General features: G+C 42.8%; 1 protein-coding gene across 1 annotated transcript in view; it reads left to right on the forward strand.

Moving 5' to 3' along the window:
* Nucleotides 1-15,306, forward strand: part of Ap4e1 (adaptor related protein complex 4 subunit epsilon 1) — a 61,343-nt gene that overhangs the window by 11,317 nt on the left and 34,720 nt on the right. The window contains exons 4-7 of the mRNA XM_006986466.4: nt 228-301; nt 6,554-6,675; nt 10,892-11,051; nt 12,848-13,014. Of these exons, the coding sequence (XP_006986528.1) occupies nt 228-301; nt 6,554-6,675; nt 10,892-11,051; nt 12,848-13,014 (523 nt within the window). The remainder of the gene's footprint in view (nt 1-227; nt 302-6,553; nt 6,676-10,891; nt 11,052-12,847; nt 13,015-15,306) is intronic.

Consider the following 15,306-nt stretch of genomic DNA (forward strand, 5'->3'; position numbering starts at 1 on the left):
CTTCATAGGTCTTGTAAGAACCTGTAGTTTTGAGTGTGCAGGATGAAGGACGCCTGGAATCTTCTTAGAAGAGTGTGTTAATCATGTATTTTACACTTTGTTGTTATAGTGCCTGTAACTGATATGTTTCACACTTAAAATTGGGGTAGATTATTGCTTTAACTTACTAGGAAAGGAATTTTTTGGGGATATGTAGTAATGAAAACTTTTCCTTCATTTTTTAATAGGTTATTTGGCTGTTTCTTTATTTCTACATGAAAGTCATGAACTTTTGCTTCTCCTTGTGAACACAGTGGTAAAGGTACCGTATCTATTGTATGCTGGTTAACATGAAGTCTACTTCTGTCGTCATATGACATTTCTCTTTAGTCATAGTTACTTAAGTAATTTTGAAACTGTAGGTTTACTTATGGAATCGGCTTAGAAATAGAGTTTATTTTTTGAGACTTACTATTTTTTTTAATTATATGTGTGTGTAATGGGTGGAGGTCAGAAGAGAACCTCGGATCCTTTGGAGCAGCATTACAGGCAGTTGTGAGCTGCCTGGCATATGCCCTGGGACCTAACTCCAGTCCAATGCAGGATCTACCATTGATACGTCTTTAGCGTCTAGAAGGGTTTTCTCTTGTCTGTTTTTGTTTTTTACACTCTGGTTGGTTTGGAGCTCACTATGTAGACCAGGCTGGTGCCAGACTCACAGAGATCTGCCTGCCTTTGCCTACTGAGGGCTGGGATTGAAGGTGTGCACCACCACTGCCTGGCTATTTTTTGAGAGTAGGCCTCTGGTATGCAAGGTTGGCCTTGAACTTCTGATCCTCCTGGATCCACCCCTCCTGAGTGATAAGATTGCAGTGTGCACCATTACAACTGGTTTATGACATTGTGGATTGTGAACCTAGGGCTTTGTAGATGCCAGACAAGCACTCTACCAACAGAACTGCATCTCCGGCTGTTTTATTTTTCTTAACGTGTGAGACAGAGAGAGAGAGAGAGAGAGAGAGAGAGAGAGAGAGAGAGAGAGAGAGAGAGAGAGAGAGAGAGAGAGAATGAATGAATAAGGACCTTTCTGTTATTCTCCCCACTCCACCCTTCTTTCTGAAACAGGATCTCATGAATCTCAGACTGGCCTCAGACTCACTCTGTAGCTGAAGATGGCATTGAACTTCTGATCCTCCTGCCTGTACCTCCACAGTGGAGTAGGAATGTAGGCATACGCTGCCTGGCTTATGACATTTTCATACAAGTATATACTGTATGTTGGGCATGAAAGGGTTTATCAGTCTGAGAGTTTTCTGGTGGGGTCTTTAGATTTTATTATGGATAGAATCCTATCTGTAAATAAGGGTACTTTGGGTTTCTTCCTTTTGTGTTTCTGTCTTTATTTTCTTTTCTTGCTTATTGTTTTGAGGTCTTCCACATTTAGTATAATGCTGGCTTTAAGTTTGCTATATATAGTCTTTATTATGTTCCTTCTATTCCTAGTCTCTTTGAGACTTTTATCATGAAGAGATGTTGGATTTTGTCAGAATTCTTCTTTATATTTAGATGATCCTGTGATTTCTGTCTTGTGTCCACTTATGTGATGTATTCAGTATTAATTTGCAGATGTTGAACCATCCTGCACCTCAGGAATGAAACTGACTTGATTATAGTGCCATGATATTTTGATTTGTTCTTGGAATTGGTTTGTTAGTTTTTGTGTGTTTGTTTTAGACAGGGTCTCCCTATGTTTCAAACCCTGGCTGGCCTGGTCACAAAGTTCTGCCTGCTTCTCCCTCTTGCATGCTGGGATTAAAATGTGCTCCACCATGCCTGACAGTTTGCAAGTGTTTTATTAAGAACTTTGACATCTGTTTTCATCAGAAGAATTAGTCCTTGATTTCTTTTCGTGTCCTGATTAGGTTTCATAAAGAGAGTTTGGTAGCATCTCTTCCTTTTTCTCTTCTGGAATAATTTGAGAAAGTTTAGTCCTACATAGTTGTTAAAGGTCTGGTAGAGTTAATCTGCTTTGTGACTCCTGAACTCACAGAGATCTACCTGCCTCTGCCTCCTGAGTGCTGGGATTAATTAGGAGATTTTATTTATTACTGCTTCAGTCCTGTTGCTTGTTGTAGATATGTTTAAATTATCTCACCTTGGCTTCATTTTGATAGGTATGGATCTAGAAATTTATTTATTTGAATTAATTAATTAATTTTTATTTTATGTACATTGATGTTTTGCTATGGGTGCCGGGCCCCCTGGAACTGAAATTACAGGTCCCAGGGATTACACTAAGGTAATAGTTTCAGACTTAGAGTCCATGATGCAGAGCACAGGCGTGCTGGCAGGAACAGCTGAGAGCTCATATCCTGATCCACAACCCTGAGGAAGAGCGTGCACTGGGAACATCAAAGCCCAGCCCCAGTGACACACCTCTTCCAGAAAGGCCTAATCCTTCCCCAACAGTTTGACCAACTGGGGACAAAACTTTCAAATATATGAGCTTATGGGGGTCATTATTGTCCTGACACCACAGTGTTTCTTATAGCATTTAGTATATCTTCTGCATATTTGGTGTTTGAGGTGTAAGATGAAATCAGAAGGTTGTTTTCTGACCTCCTCTGTTTGGTACCCTAAATGCCTCCTATACCTGGATGGGCAATCTTTTTCCTTAGGTTTGGAAATTTTCTGCTGTAATTATATTGAATATGTTTCTGTGCCTTTCTTTTAATGCCTGTAATTTTAGATTTTTGTTTTTTCATTGTGTCCAACAGATACTGAATGTTCTGCTTATACTTATCATTTTGTATTTGTTGTAATCTGAATGTTCCAATTCCTGTACCCTGTTATTCTTCAGGCCCTGCTACTCTGCCCTCCCCTTTATCCATTCTGTCAGTGAGACTTTCCATGGAACTTCTTATTTAAAGACTTAATTGCATTTTGCATTTGCAATATTTCAATTTAGTGTTTTTCAGAATTCCACTTTTATACCTTGTGTTGATGTCTTCATTTCATTCAGCATTTTGTATTTTCTTGAGATTCATTCATAGTTTACATTTGTCCTCTTCTTGGTTTTAAGAATATAATCATTCTTTTGAATTCTTTGCTTGGGATTTCATCTAACCCACTCTGTTTTGAGACCACTAATGTGGGCTTAGCAATTTTTGGAGGGATTCTGTTGCTTTGGTTCTTTGTGGTCCTGGAGTTTTGCAGCATCGAGTTGGTGGCTGGATTTCTGTTTTTGTTTTTTTTCTTTCTTTCTTTTTATTATTTTTTTTCTATTATCAGCTTGATACAGTATAAATTCTTATCCTAATAGTGAAGTGTTTCACTGAGGCTTGCCCAGTAATTGAGTAAAACCAAAACTTATTCTAAGCCACAGTCATCCTAGGGTCCCCCCTGCTAGGTAGCCTCCCTGGATCCGTGGGTTGCAGTCTGATTGTTCTTTGCTTTATGTCTAGAATCCACTTATGAGTGAGCACATACCATGTTTGTCCTTTTGGGTAGATTTCTGTCTATAAATCACCCTACTGTCGCTTGCGGTCTTCAAAAGAGACGAGGCCGCATAGTAGGGCTGAAGTACCCTTTCCTCTGCACTAGAGTCAATTCTCAGTCCTCACCTTGGAGAATTCCATCTGCAGGAAACAGTGGCTGTCGGTGGGTAGACCCACTGTGTGTACGCAGTAATTGAACCTGGATAGAGCTGTGTGTACTACCATAGCAGTTACTGTGGCTATGAATGAAAAACATTCAGGTTACTGATTAGTATTGGGGTGACAGGAAAAATAAAGGAGGGAAAAGTAAAGGGAAGTGGGAAGCAGCAGGAACAAGGGCAGAGCTGGGGAGGAGAGTTTTGACTAAACATTGAATGAAAAGGGGAAGGTTTAAAAAAGGCAATCAGATAATATAAAACACTGTTAGGAGTCTGGGACAGAGATGCCACAAACGACACCAGCCCACGTTCTTTAGGAAAGCCTGTGAAAAGGAAGTGCAAAGGGAAAGAATAGAGAAAGATAGACTTGGCCTGCCTAAATTGACATTGGGTATTAAATAAAGGGGGAGTAAATGTAAGTGGAGAGAGCTGGTTGGGATGTCTGAGTGCAATCCTGCCTGCTGGCTGGTCCCAGTTTCTTCCCATGTTCCTCCTTGGGCTCCCAGATGCCGGTCACACCTGTGGGCAGTACTTCAAGAGTCCATCTGGGGACCACCATGAGATGGCTAAGTGGGTAAAGGGCCTAGCTTGCAAGCCTGATGAGTGAGTTCTATTCCTGGAGCAGCTCACAGAGGCCAGGAGAGAACTGACTCCACACCGTTGTCCTCCGGCCTCTGCACACATGCATGCACACACTGCTCCTCTCTCCTCACACATCATACACAGGATTTTTAAAAAGGAGTCAAGAAAAAGACCCAGTTTTGATGGTTCACATACTTCTGGGCTGTCTCTTCCAGTGTCCAGCTCAACATTGAAACCCTTGTCTAGGTTTCCCACAGACTCTAGTTCTGATGAGGTTTCCAGTTGGCTGAACACTCTACAAATACGATTCAGTTTCTTCTCTGCAGTGCAGAGCTGTTCTGCTGGCCAGATTCAGCAGCTGGTCCTGTAATACCTGCTCGAAATTTGTTGATAGTGTGGCTTGCCCAGAACCTCTCTTACCTCCACACCTTTCGTCTTCTGTCCCCCTGACACACACACACTTTAACATGTATGTTTCTGAGAGTGTAGTGCAGATTTTCTGAGGCTCTCTGTCCTAATTTCTGGTCTGGTCATTCTCTTAAATTGGGCGGGGAGAGCTCCCCAGGCCCTCCATGACAGAGTTTGGACTTTCTCCTTGTTCTGTTTTGTAAAGTTTCTTTTACTTTGCTGTTAAGCCAGAATTTGGGGCCATTGCCCGGTTCTGAGTGCTTTCCCTGGTTGATTCTTTGGAGAATCTAGCAGAACTTGTCTGTTGTCCACCATTTTCTAAAAGCCTCAAGCCTTCCTGTTTATTACCTATCACACTTTTCATATGTGAGAATGTGTGTGTGCTCTTTTCTAAATTTAAAGCCATACTATACACGCGTGTATGTATATACACACATACACCGTGTGTGTGTGTGTGTGTGTGTGTGTGTGTGTGTGTGAGAGAGAGAGAGAGAGAGAGAGAGAGAGAGAGAGAGAGAGAGAGAGAGATTGTACATGAATATGTGTGCATGTGGAGACCATAGGTTGATATCAGGTTTTATTCTCGATTGCTCTCCAGTTTACTAAGATATAAATTGGTTTATTTGGTTATTTATTTATTTATTGTGTGTGTATCTTGGGGATTGAACTCAGGTCGTCAGGACACAACACACACACACACACACACACACACACACACACACACACACACACACACACACCAATAACTCAATTTGTTTAAGTTTGAAAGGGGAGCTGAGGAGATGGTGTGTCCAGTGCAAGCAGGAGGACCCAGGTCTGACCCCAGCACCGTATAAAAGCTGAGCAGGATGACGCCGTCTACACTTTCTTATAATTTTCTTTAATTACGTTTATTTATTGTGCGTATCTCCTGGGGACTGAACTCAGGTCCTCAGGCTTGTTGGCAGGTATTTTTACCCACTGAGCCATCTTGCTGTCCCACCTTTTTCACTGACTAACTGGCCAACCATGAACTCCAGGCATTCTCCTGTCTCCTCCTGCCCAGTGTGGGGTGACAGACAAATGTGTCCTCATCATCATCATGGTCTTGACATGCGTGCTGGGGTCAGACTCAGGTCCTCATACTTGTGCACCATCTCCCCAGCTCCTTTCACACTTGGAAAAACTATTTGTTAGTGTGTACGTGGACGTGTGTGCGTGCGTGCGCAGATACTCACATGCTGTGGCATGCACGTGGAGGTCAAAGGACAGCCTTTGGGAACTGGTTCTCTCCGACATTGCTGAGGCAGGGTCTCTTGTTTCTGTCATGCTGCAAACTCCAGGCTAGCTGGCCTGTGAGCTTCTGGGCATTTCCCCCATTTCAGCATCCCATCTTACCACAGCACTGGTGTTAGAGATGCTTACCACATGTCTGGCTTTTTGTGTGGGGTCTGGAGATCAAATTTAGATCGTCATTGCTTAGTAAACAATTTCTTTTACCTGCTGAGCCACCTTACCAGCCTTCTTTCAAACTTTTAGAAATATATTTAAAAGTTTATTGGATCACTCTATAGACTATATGCATGTATAAGTATATATGAGCACATACTTTTTGTTGTATAAATTGTAAAGCTCCACTTATGTTAACTAGAAAAGTTTGTAAAGTTGTTTTATTAGTTTGGAAAAGTTTGAGGGCTGTAACAAAGGAGACTGTTTGGGCTTGTGGCCAGTCAGCTGCCTTTGACTATTACAGCAAATGAAACCAGTGCGGGGCGGCGGGTGTGTGTGTGTGTGTGTGTGTGTGTGTGTGTGTGTGTGTGTGTGTTACTTTGTAGGTGCTGAGGCAGCTGCGAATGTCTAAGTTGATTATAAAGTTGGGGGAAATTACTACGTAAGCAGGGTTGCTGTGGTGTTGTTTGTGCAGACTGACTTCTTTCTTACCGACGGCAGGACCTGCAGAGCACTAATCTGGTAGAAGTGTGTATGGCACTTACTGTTGTCAGCCAGATTTTCCCTCGAGAGATGATTCCAGCTGTTCTTCCATTAATAGAAGATAAACTTCAACATTCTAAGTAAGTCAGTTATTTTGACACAGTTGTCTATACTATATATTTCAAAACAAAAATTAATTTGAGTGTATATTTTATTTATTCTCTCACAATTCCATACATCTGTACAATGTATCTTGATCATATCCACCTCTGACTCCCTAGACCCTTCCCAACACATCCTCTTCACCTTCATGTCTTTTTCCCCATTTCTTCTAATAATACTAATAACAACCACCACCTCCTGAGTCCAGTTAGTGCTACCCAGATATGTATGGGTGTTGAACCAGAACACGAGCATCCTAATAGTGGCCATGTCCCAAAGAAACATGACGCCCACTCCCCGACAGCCGTCAGTGCCAGTAGTTTCTCAGCTAAGGCTGGGGCCTTTTGAGCCTTTCTACTGTTCATGCTGCAGTGTTAACTGCCTTCATTTTGTGCAGGTTTATATAGGTAGCCAGAGCTACAGTGAGTTCATGGGGCAATGACCACGTCATGTCTATAAGATGGTCTTTCTCGGTATTCCTCCGCATCCTCAACTCTTACATTCTTTCCTCCTCCTTTTCCAAGATGTCCCCTGAGCCTTGGGAGGATGGTGTTGGTGATGTAGATGTCCTGTTTAAGGCTGAGCACTCATCAGTCACTTCTCTCAGCACTTTGACCACTTAGAAGTCTCTGCATTAACCACTGCCCTGCTGCAAAAAAGTTTTTCTAACTAAGGTTGAGAAAAGCACTAATTTCTGGGTATAAACATAATATTTAGAAGACAGCTTGCCAATGTGTCCATTTAGCAAAATAATAGTAGTAGGTTCTGTCATGGGGCCTGTGACCCCCAAACATAGACTTTTGACCAGGTTTACAGTACCAGGCATCAATACCCTCCTGTGGAACAGGCGTCCTATCCAATTAGAGGGTGGCTGGTTACCCCTATCAGTCATGCCACTATTTCACTGGCACACTTGTCGGGTCAGGATTGGTGCATAGGGTCTGTCTGCCTCTGTGTAGACCACTGGTGACTTTTCTCCCCCAGTGCCTGCATGACACTTCCCAGCACTGTTGTATTAGTCAGAGTTCTCTAGAGGAACAGAACCAATGGTGTGTGTGTATACGTACACACACACACACACACACACACACACACACACACACACACATATACACACGTATATACTGTACATACACATGCATATATTTTAAAGACTTCTTTTTATTATATGTATGTATGTATGTGTCTGCATGTGGGTATGTACACGTAAGTGCAGGTGCCAACAGAGGCCAAAGGTGTTAGATCTCCTGGAGCTAGAATCTCAGGTAGTTGTGAGCTGCCTGACTTGGGTGCTGGGAATTGAACTTGGGTCCTCAGGAAGGTTAAGAACAGTACATGCACTGCGCATGGTAGTGCCATGCTTTTGATCCCAGCACTTGGGAGGCAGCAGCTGGTGGATCTCTGAATGCAAGGCCAGCCTGGTCTACAAAGGGAGTTCCAGGATAACCAGGGTTGTTGTTACACAAAGAAACCCTGTCTCAAAAAACCATTAAAAAAGAAAAAAAAGAAAGCAGCACATGCTCTTAACCACTGAGGGACCTCTCCAACCATATATATATATATATATATATATATATATATATATATATATATATATATATATATATATATATATATATATATACATACGCACACACACACATACATGTTTAGTATAAAATTATTATTATTAAAGAATTTAAGAAGTCAGCTTTAAAATAATAGCAATAGCTACTGAAAATTGAGAACCTGGTAATTACTTAGTCCTTGAAATTGGGTGCTTCATCAGTCAGAACAGTCGTCCCACAGTGGGAGAGGGTAGAATTGGGAAACAACAGGGAAAATGTGACCCATAGTCTCTCACTTGAAAAGGCAAGGTGCCTCAGTGATCCCAGTCTGGTGCTGAAGCCCAGAAGGTTCCTGGAGAATCCCTGATCCTAGTTCACGATGAAAGTTTGGAAATGCTGGTTCTGCTGTTAGCAAGGGAATCGGCAGCAGTGGCAGCAGCAGCAGCAGAGCAAATCAACTCTGCAGGGAGGCCAAGCCAGCAAAAGGTGGGGTGATTTTCCTTTTGCTGTGTCCTTTTGATCTGGACTGCTACACCCAGGTAGCAGCCCAGAACTGCGGTGGGCCCGCCCTCCCACAGGAGTCCAGGCAGTCAGGACACTCCTTCAGATGAGGCTTCATACTCAGGTGACTCTGATTTGTGGCAAGTGGACATCAAAAGCAGCTATAACAACTGTGAAAGTTAGCCATCAGGAGAAAGTTTCCCGGTCATTTCCAGCTTGATTAAGAGTTTACCATTTGTGTACACAGAACACAATGTGATATTATTTTAGAACGTTAAATATACTTCTTAAAACAGATGAAATAGATGATGTATAAGAGGGAATAAACCCAGATCTCTAACAGTCTGTAGGTAAAAAGTGTTTTTTATCAAGCATGTGTAGGATCGGGAGCTGAGGTGTGGCTTGGTTGATAAAGTGCATGATGTGCAAACAGGAGCACTCAGCAAAGGGCTGGACACAGCAACACAGCAAATTCCCGTAACCAAGTGTGTGGGCCCTCAGCAGCACGGTTGTCCCACGTACTTATGGTAAACCAGGAGCAATAGCAATGGCCTGTGTTGTTTGGGGGTCTTTGGGACCTTCCTGACCAACAGCTCCTAATAACCCCTGTTTCCTGCGAAAAGCGTTGCCTGCTGCTACAGGGTACCTCAGTTCAAACTCTTCCTTCTAAACTATGTATTTTAATTAGCTTACAGAGCTGTAGGTTTCCATAAACCTTGAGAAGGGCTTGCTGTAATGGCGGCTCCCGCCTGGTACTGTGAACCTAGTCACCAGCTCCTGTCTCAGGAGGCCATGGGCCTACGGGGGAAATGAACTACAGTTGTTTTCCTAAATGGACATGTTGTTAAGCTCTCGATATATGTTTATGTTTACCCCTTTTTTCTAATTTAGAATTATGGGTATTCATGTGTGTCCTATGTGGGTATATGCTTCTTAGTGCAGGTGTCCACAGAGGCCAGAGGCATCAGATGCCCCTGGAGCTGGACTTACAGGTGGTTGTGAGCCATCCATCTTGGGTGCTGGGATTTGAACTTGGGTCTTTCACTTGTCTGGTATGTATGATTTTCTGAGTTGGTCTACAGAACTGAAACACAATAACAACACAAAATCAAAACCAACCAAAGAAATAAAAAACTAGGATATAGTTTTGCATTCAAAAATGAAACAACTGCCTCATTTCTGCTGCATGTTTGGTAGGCATAATCTGCTACAGATGGAGTGTGAGATTGGCTTATACTTCACCTTATTATCGCGAGGCTTTAAAAAGTTCAGAAGAAGAGGAGGAAGAGTGTTTTATCCACGTGCCCCCATGCTTACCTGTCACCGCAATATTTGGAGTATGCTTGCCTTTTATAGGAAACAAATTTTTACCCTTATTTAATGAAGAGAAAAAAACAGAAACAAGAGATTACAGTATTTATTTGTCTTGTTTTAATTGATTACAAAAGTAGCCTATGCTGTTACTGAAAGTTCTGTAATTAGGGGTATTTATAACTGATAGGCAGTTAAAGTTTCTTTTGGGCATAGTGGTTTGTACCTGTATTTGTCACATTTTGGAGGCAGAGGCAGGAAGATCATGCATTGGAGACCAACATGGACTGTGTAGTGAGACCCCATCTCATAAACAGTAACTTCAAAGAGACTGAGGGGAAGGCTCAGTTGCCAGTGTGCTTGAGGTGTTACCGTGAAGCCCTGAGTTTGGCTCCTAGCACTTCCGTAAAAGCCAGGCCTGTCAGCATGCACCTGCAATACTAGTTAGTGCTGGAGAGCGGAGGCAGGGCGGTCCCCAGGGCTGTGTGGCCAGCCAGGCTGGTGAAGTTGAGTCAGCAAGCTCCAGATTAAGGAAGATGTGACCCTGCTCAAAAAAGAGAGTGATAGAGGAAGATAACCGATATCAACCTGGCCTCTATACACACAAACACACACACACACACACACACACACACACACACACACACACACACACACACACACGTATTTCTCCACAGTCTTCCCTCCCCCGAGAGGGGGTCTCTTGAAATCTTACTTCTTACCAAGAAGTAAGATTTTTATCTTTTTCATACTTTTCTGCATTAGAATAAAATAATTAGTAGTAGATACTTGATGGCCCAGGTTGCCTTGTTTATATTTCATTTTTTATCCTTAGGGAGATTATACGAAGAAAAGCAGTTCTGGCATTATACAAATTTTACCTCATTGCCCCTAATCAAGTACAGCATATCCATACTAAATTTCGGAAAGCACTTTGTGACAGAGATGTTGGGGTCATGGCTGCCTCTTTGCATATATACCTTAGGATGATTAAGGTAAGTTGGCAATTTTAGCATGTGCTCAGTCGTTACCATTGTAACAATATCACTATAGAATTAGAAGAAAATGCAGATATTTCAATAAAATGATGAATACTTTATACCACTGTCAGGCTGGAGAGATGGCCCAGAGGGTAAGGGTGCTTGTGCACAAGCAGGAAGGTCTAAGACCAGATCCTAGCACCACGTAAAAGCTGAGTGTGGCCATCCATGATGCCTACAGCCCTGTGCTGTGATCCATGATGCCCACAGCCCTGTGCTGTGATCCATGATGCCCACAGCCCTGTGCTGTCATCCATGATGCCCACAGCCCTGTGCTGTGGTCCATGATGCCCACAGCCCTGTGCTGTGGTCCATGATGCCCACAGCCCTGTGCTGTGATCCATGATGCCTACAGCCCTGTGCTGTCCTCCATGATGCCCACAGCCCTGTGCTGTCCTCCATGATGCCCACAGCCCTGTGCTGTCCTCCATGATGCCCACAGCCCTGTGCTGTCCTCCATGATGCCCACAGCCCTGTGCTGTCCTCCATGATGCCCACAGCCCTGTGCTGTCCTCCATGATGCCCACAGCCCTGTGCTGTCCTCCATGATGCCCACAGCCCTGTGCTGTCCTCCTTCCATGATGCCCACAGCCCTGTGCTGTCCTCCATGATGCCTACAGCCCTGTGCTGTGATCCATGATGCCCACAGCCCTGTGCTGTGATCCATGATGCCCACAGCCCTGTGCTGTCCTCCTTCCATGATGCCCACAGCCCTGTGCTGTCCTCCATGATGCCTACAGCCCTGTGCTGAGAGACAAAAGGGTTCTGGGGCTTCCTGGCTGACAATCTTGCTCTAGGTGCAGCAAGAGACCCTGCCTCAAGAGAAATAATTCAAAGAGTGATAGAGCAGGATACCCAGAATCCACGTCTGGACTCTGCATGTGCATAGGCACACACTCATGAACACATGTTTGCATATACCACACATATCTACTATACTCACACACACGTAAATATATCTTACACTGTTATATACTTCTAAATGTAACTTTTGTAAGTTGTTGATAATACGAATTTGTATGCAAGAAAGATCAGGAGTTCAAATCCACAACTGGTCAAAATTGAGAGGACAGCTGACCGTGGGGTGCCTAACACAACAGATACATCTGCAGCACAACTTCCACACCTCAGGCTCAGGGAACATCCTGAAGAAGGATGGAAGATTGTAAGAGCCAGAGGACCAGGACATCTGCCATAATGTGACAGGGAGCTGCACCCATGAAATCTCAACAATATGGTCACCTAAACAAAACCTGAACAGTGACACCAGGTGACATCCCATTGTAGATGGGAGAAATCTCACAAGGTCATGCCCTAGATGAAGAGCTACAGGCAATTAATGGCTACTTGGGGAGAACTGGTCTTCTCCGGGAATGAGCCCCCATAAGCTATCCAATGCCAGGTGGTCATCTTAAACACATGTACATACAAGCAACACTAAATGGACTCAGCGAGTGGTGTGTGTGTGAGTGTGTGTGTGTGTGTGTGTGTGTGTGTGTGTGTGTGTGTGTGACACTACAGTAATTAAAAAGAGATCATGAATTTGAGAGGGAGTGGGGGAGGGACATGGGAGGAGTAGAAATGATATAAATACAGTATTTATGAAATTATAAAATATATACACATATATATGTATGGATATAAGAGAATAACCTTGCTTATATAGCACATTTGAGGTCAGCCCTGGGTTATATGAGACTGTCTCAAAAAAAGGAAAGATATTATTATTAACAGATTTTTTGTTAATGTAGGAAAATTCATCTGGATATAAAGATCTGACTGAGAGTTTTGTAACCATTTTAAAGCAAGTGGTGGGAGGAAAGCTCCCAGTCGAGTTCAGTTACCACAGCGTGCCAGCGCCATGGTTACAGATTCAGCTCTTGAGAATACTGGGGCTGCTGGGAAAGGACGATCAAAGGTAAGCGCTCCCGAGTCACATGATCACACCATATCATCGCCTTGGCTTAGTCACCGAGAAGGTTCCCAAAAACCAAATTTTCTAGCCCATCCTGGCTTACTGGTGTAAACAAACCAGCGTGAGAACACAGAGTCAGTCCTTCAGGTGACTGGGCCATTCCCAGCTTCTCCATTTCCCCCCTGTGAAACATACTTGCTTAATCGCTGGCAGGAGGGTGAGCCAGATCGCCAGTGTTCCACCTGTGGGTCATAGGCTGCCTGCCACGGGTACTGCACTCTGCCTTTACAGATGGAAGACAACCACAGCGCGCATATAACTGAATGAAGGTTACTGTGTTCCAGGAAAATGTTTCATAAACATTGAAGCCTGAATTTCAGGTGATCTGTATATTTCATCATGTATTATCCTTTTGGGGTTTTTTTCCCAACATATAAAAACTATTCATCATTTGCAGCCATAAAGAGGAATGAGTATGACCCAAAATATATTATGTTTATTATGAAAATGTCATAATAAAGCCCATTTTATTAATAGATGCTACTAAAAACATAAAAGTCATAAAAAGGAACACAAAATATAATATTTATTATCTGTTTCAGCAAACAATAAATCAAAGATAGAAATTGTCTCTTGGAAGCATCCATGCTGAAATTTAACTAAATTTCATAGCCTTTTTTAGAGTTAGTTACCGTTTTACAGGAAACACAAAGAGGGATATACTAATGGTGTTAACTACAAGATACAGGCTGTGGAGAAATAGCAGACATGATTTTCATCAACAGTTAGATGGGAGAGAAAATTGAAAAGTGAGGCTGTACAGATTAAAGGAAGTTAGAAAAGTTAGCCAATTAAAATGTGTGGGACCTGGGCTGGCAAGATGTCTAAGAAGGTAAAGGTGCTTTCCACCAAGCCTGATGATGGCCTGAGTTCAACCCTGGAACCCACATGGTGGCAGGAAGGAACTGACTCCTGCAAACTGTTCTCCGACGTCCACATGGGTGCCACAGTCTGTGTGCCCAAACACGTACACATGTATATGAATAGTCTTATTTGGATCCTGATTTTCAAGGAAACTATGGTGTAACTGACAGTTTGAACACAAATTGGACATAAAACGTTAAGGAATTATGACTCTACACATATGTGTATATGTTACAAAGGAACTGTAAACCTCTATCTATCTATTTATCTATCTATCTCCATCCATTCATCCATCCATCTATCCATCTATATAAACAAACCATCCTTGTCTTGTATAAATGTACTTGATTTGAAACATTTATGCCTAAGGCAATTTATTTTAGAATTAACTTCACAAACAGTCTTCACATGTAGGAAGTGATTAAGTTGGCCATGACTCAGCTGGAAGTGAGGTAGTGAGAGCATGGGGGGTTCACACTACTCTTTCCATGACTCAGCTGGAAGTGAGGTAGTGAGAGCTTGGGGGGTTCACACTACTCTTTCCATGACTCAGCTGGAAGTGAGGTAGTGAGAGCATGGGGGGTTCACACTACTCTTTCCATGACTCAGCTGGAAGTGAGGTAGTGAGAGCATGGGGGGTTCACACTACTCTTGTATGTTTGTTGTATCTTTACATTTTCCGTAGTAGAAATTTAGAATAAAGTTAATGTCAACAACAAAGAGAATGCAGTGTTCAATCACAAAAAGAATAAAGCACGCAAGTATTAAGAAGAATTAGGGAAAAACCCACCCTCGTTCATCTCCTGATACCACCACGCTGTTATAGAGAGGTTAGTGGACACTGGTCTTAGGAGGACCATAGTTTGGGAGTGGAATAGGTAGAGTAGATGCTATATGATTTGAGAATTTTCACATCTTATTCATCATGTATATTCTTGCACTAATTTTGTTGTCCTTTTAAGGCTTCAATTAAATGATAGATTCTTTTTTATTTAAAAAATTTTTATCTGTATGGATGTTGTTTTGAGACAGGGTTTCTCTGTGTAACAGTCTTGGCCAGTCCTAGAGCTCACTTTGTAGACCAAGCTGACCTTGAACTCACTGAGATCTTCCTGCCTCTGCCTCCCAAGTGCTAGGATTAAAGGCGTGTGCCACCACCACCCAACTGTGATGGATGTTTTACCTGCATGCATGTTTGTACACCACATGTGTGCCTGGTGCCCGTGGAAGCCAGAAAAAGATGTCAGAATCCCTAGAACTGGAGTTACAGGTGGTTGTGAGCAACCATGTGGTGCAGGGAGTTGAACCTGGGTCATCTAGAAGAGCAGTCAGTTTGCTTAACAATTGAGCCATCTCTCTGGTCCCAAATGC

The sequence above is a fragment of the Peromyscus maniculatus genome, chromosome 4 (assembly GCF_049852395.1).
Source record: "Peromyscus maniculatus bairdii isolate BWxNUB_F1_BW_parent chromosome 4, HU_Pman_BW_mat_3.1, whole genome shotgun sequence".
Lineage (NCBI taxonomy): Eukaryota > Metazoa > Chordata > Mammalia > Rodentia > Cricetidae > Peromyscus > Peromyscus maniculatus.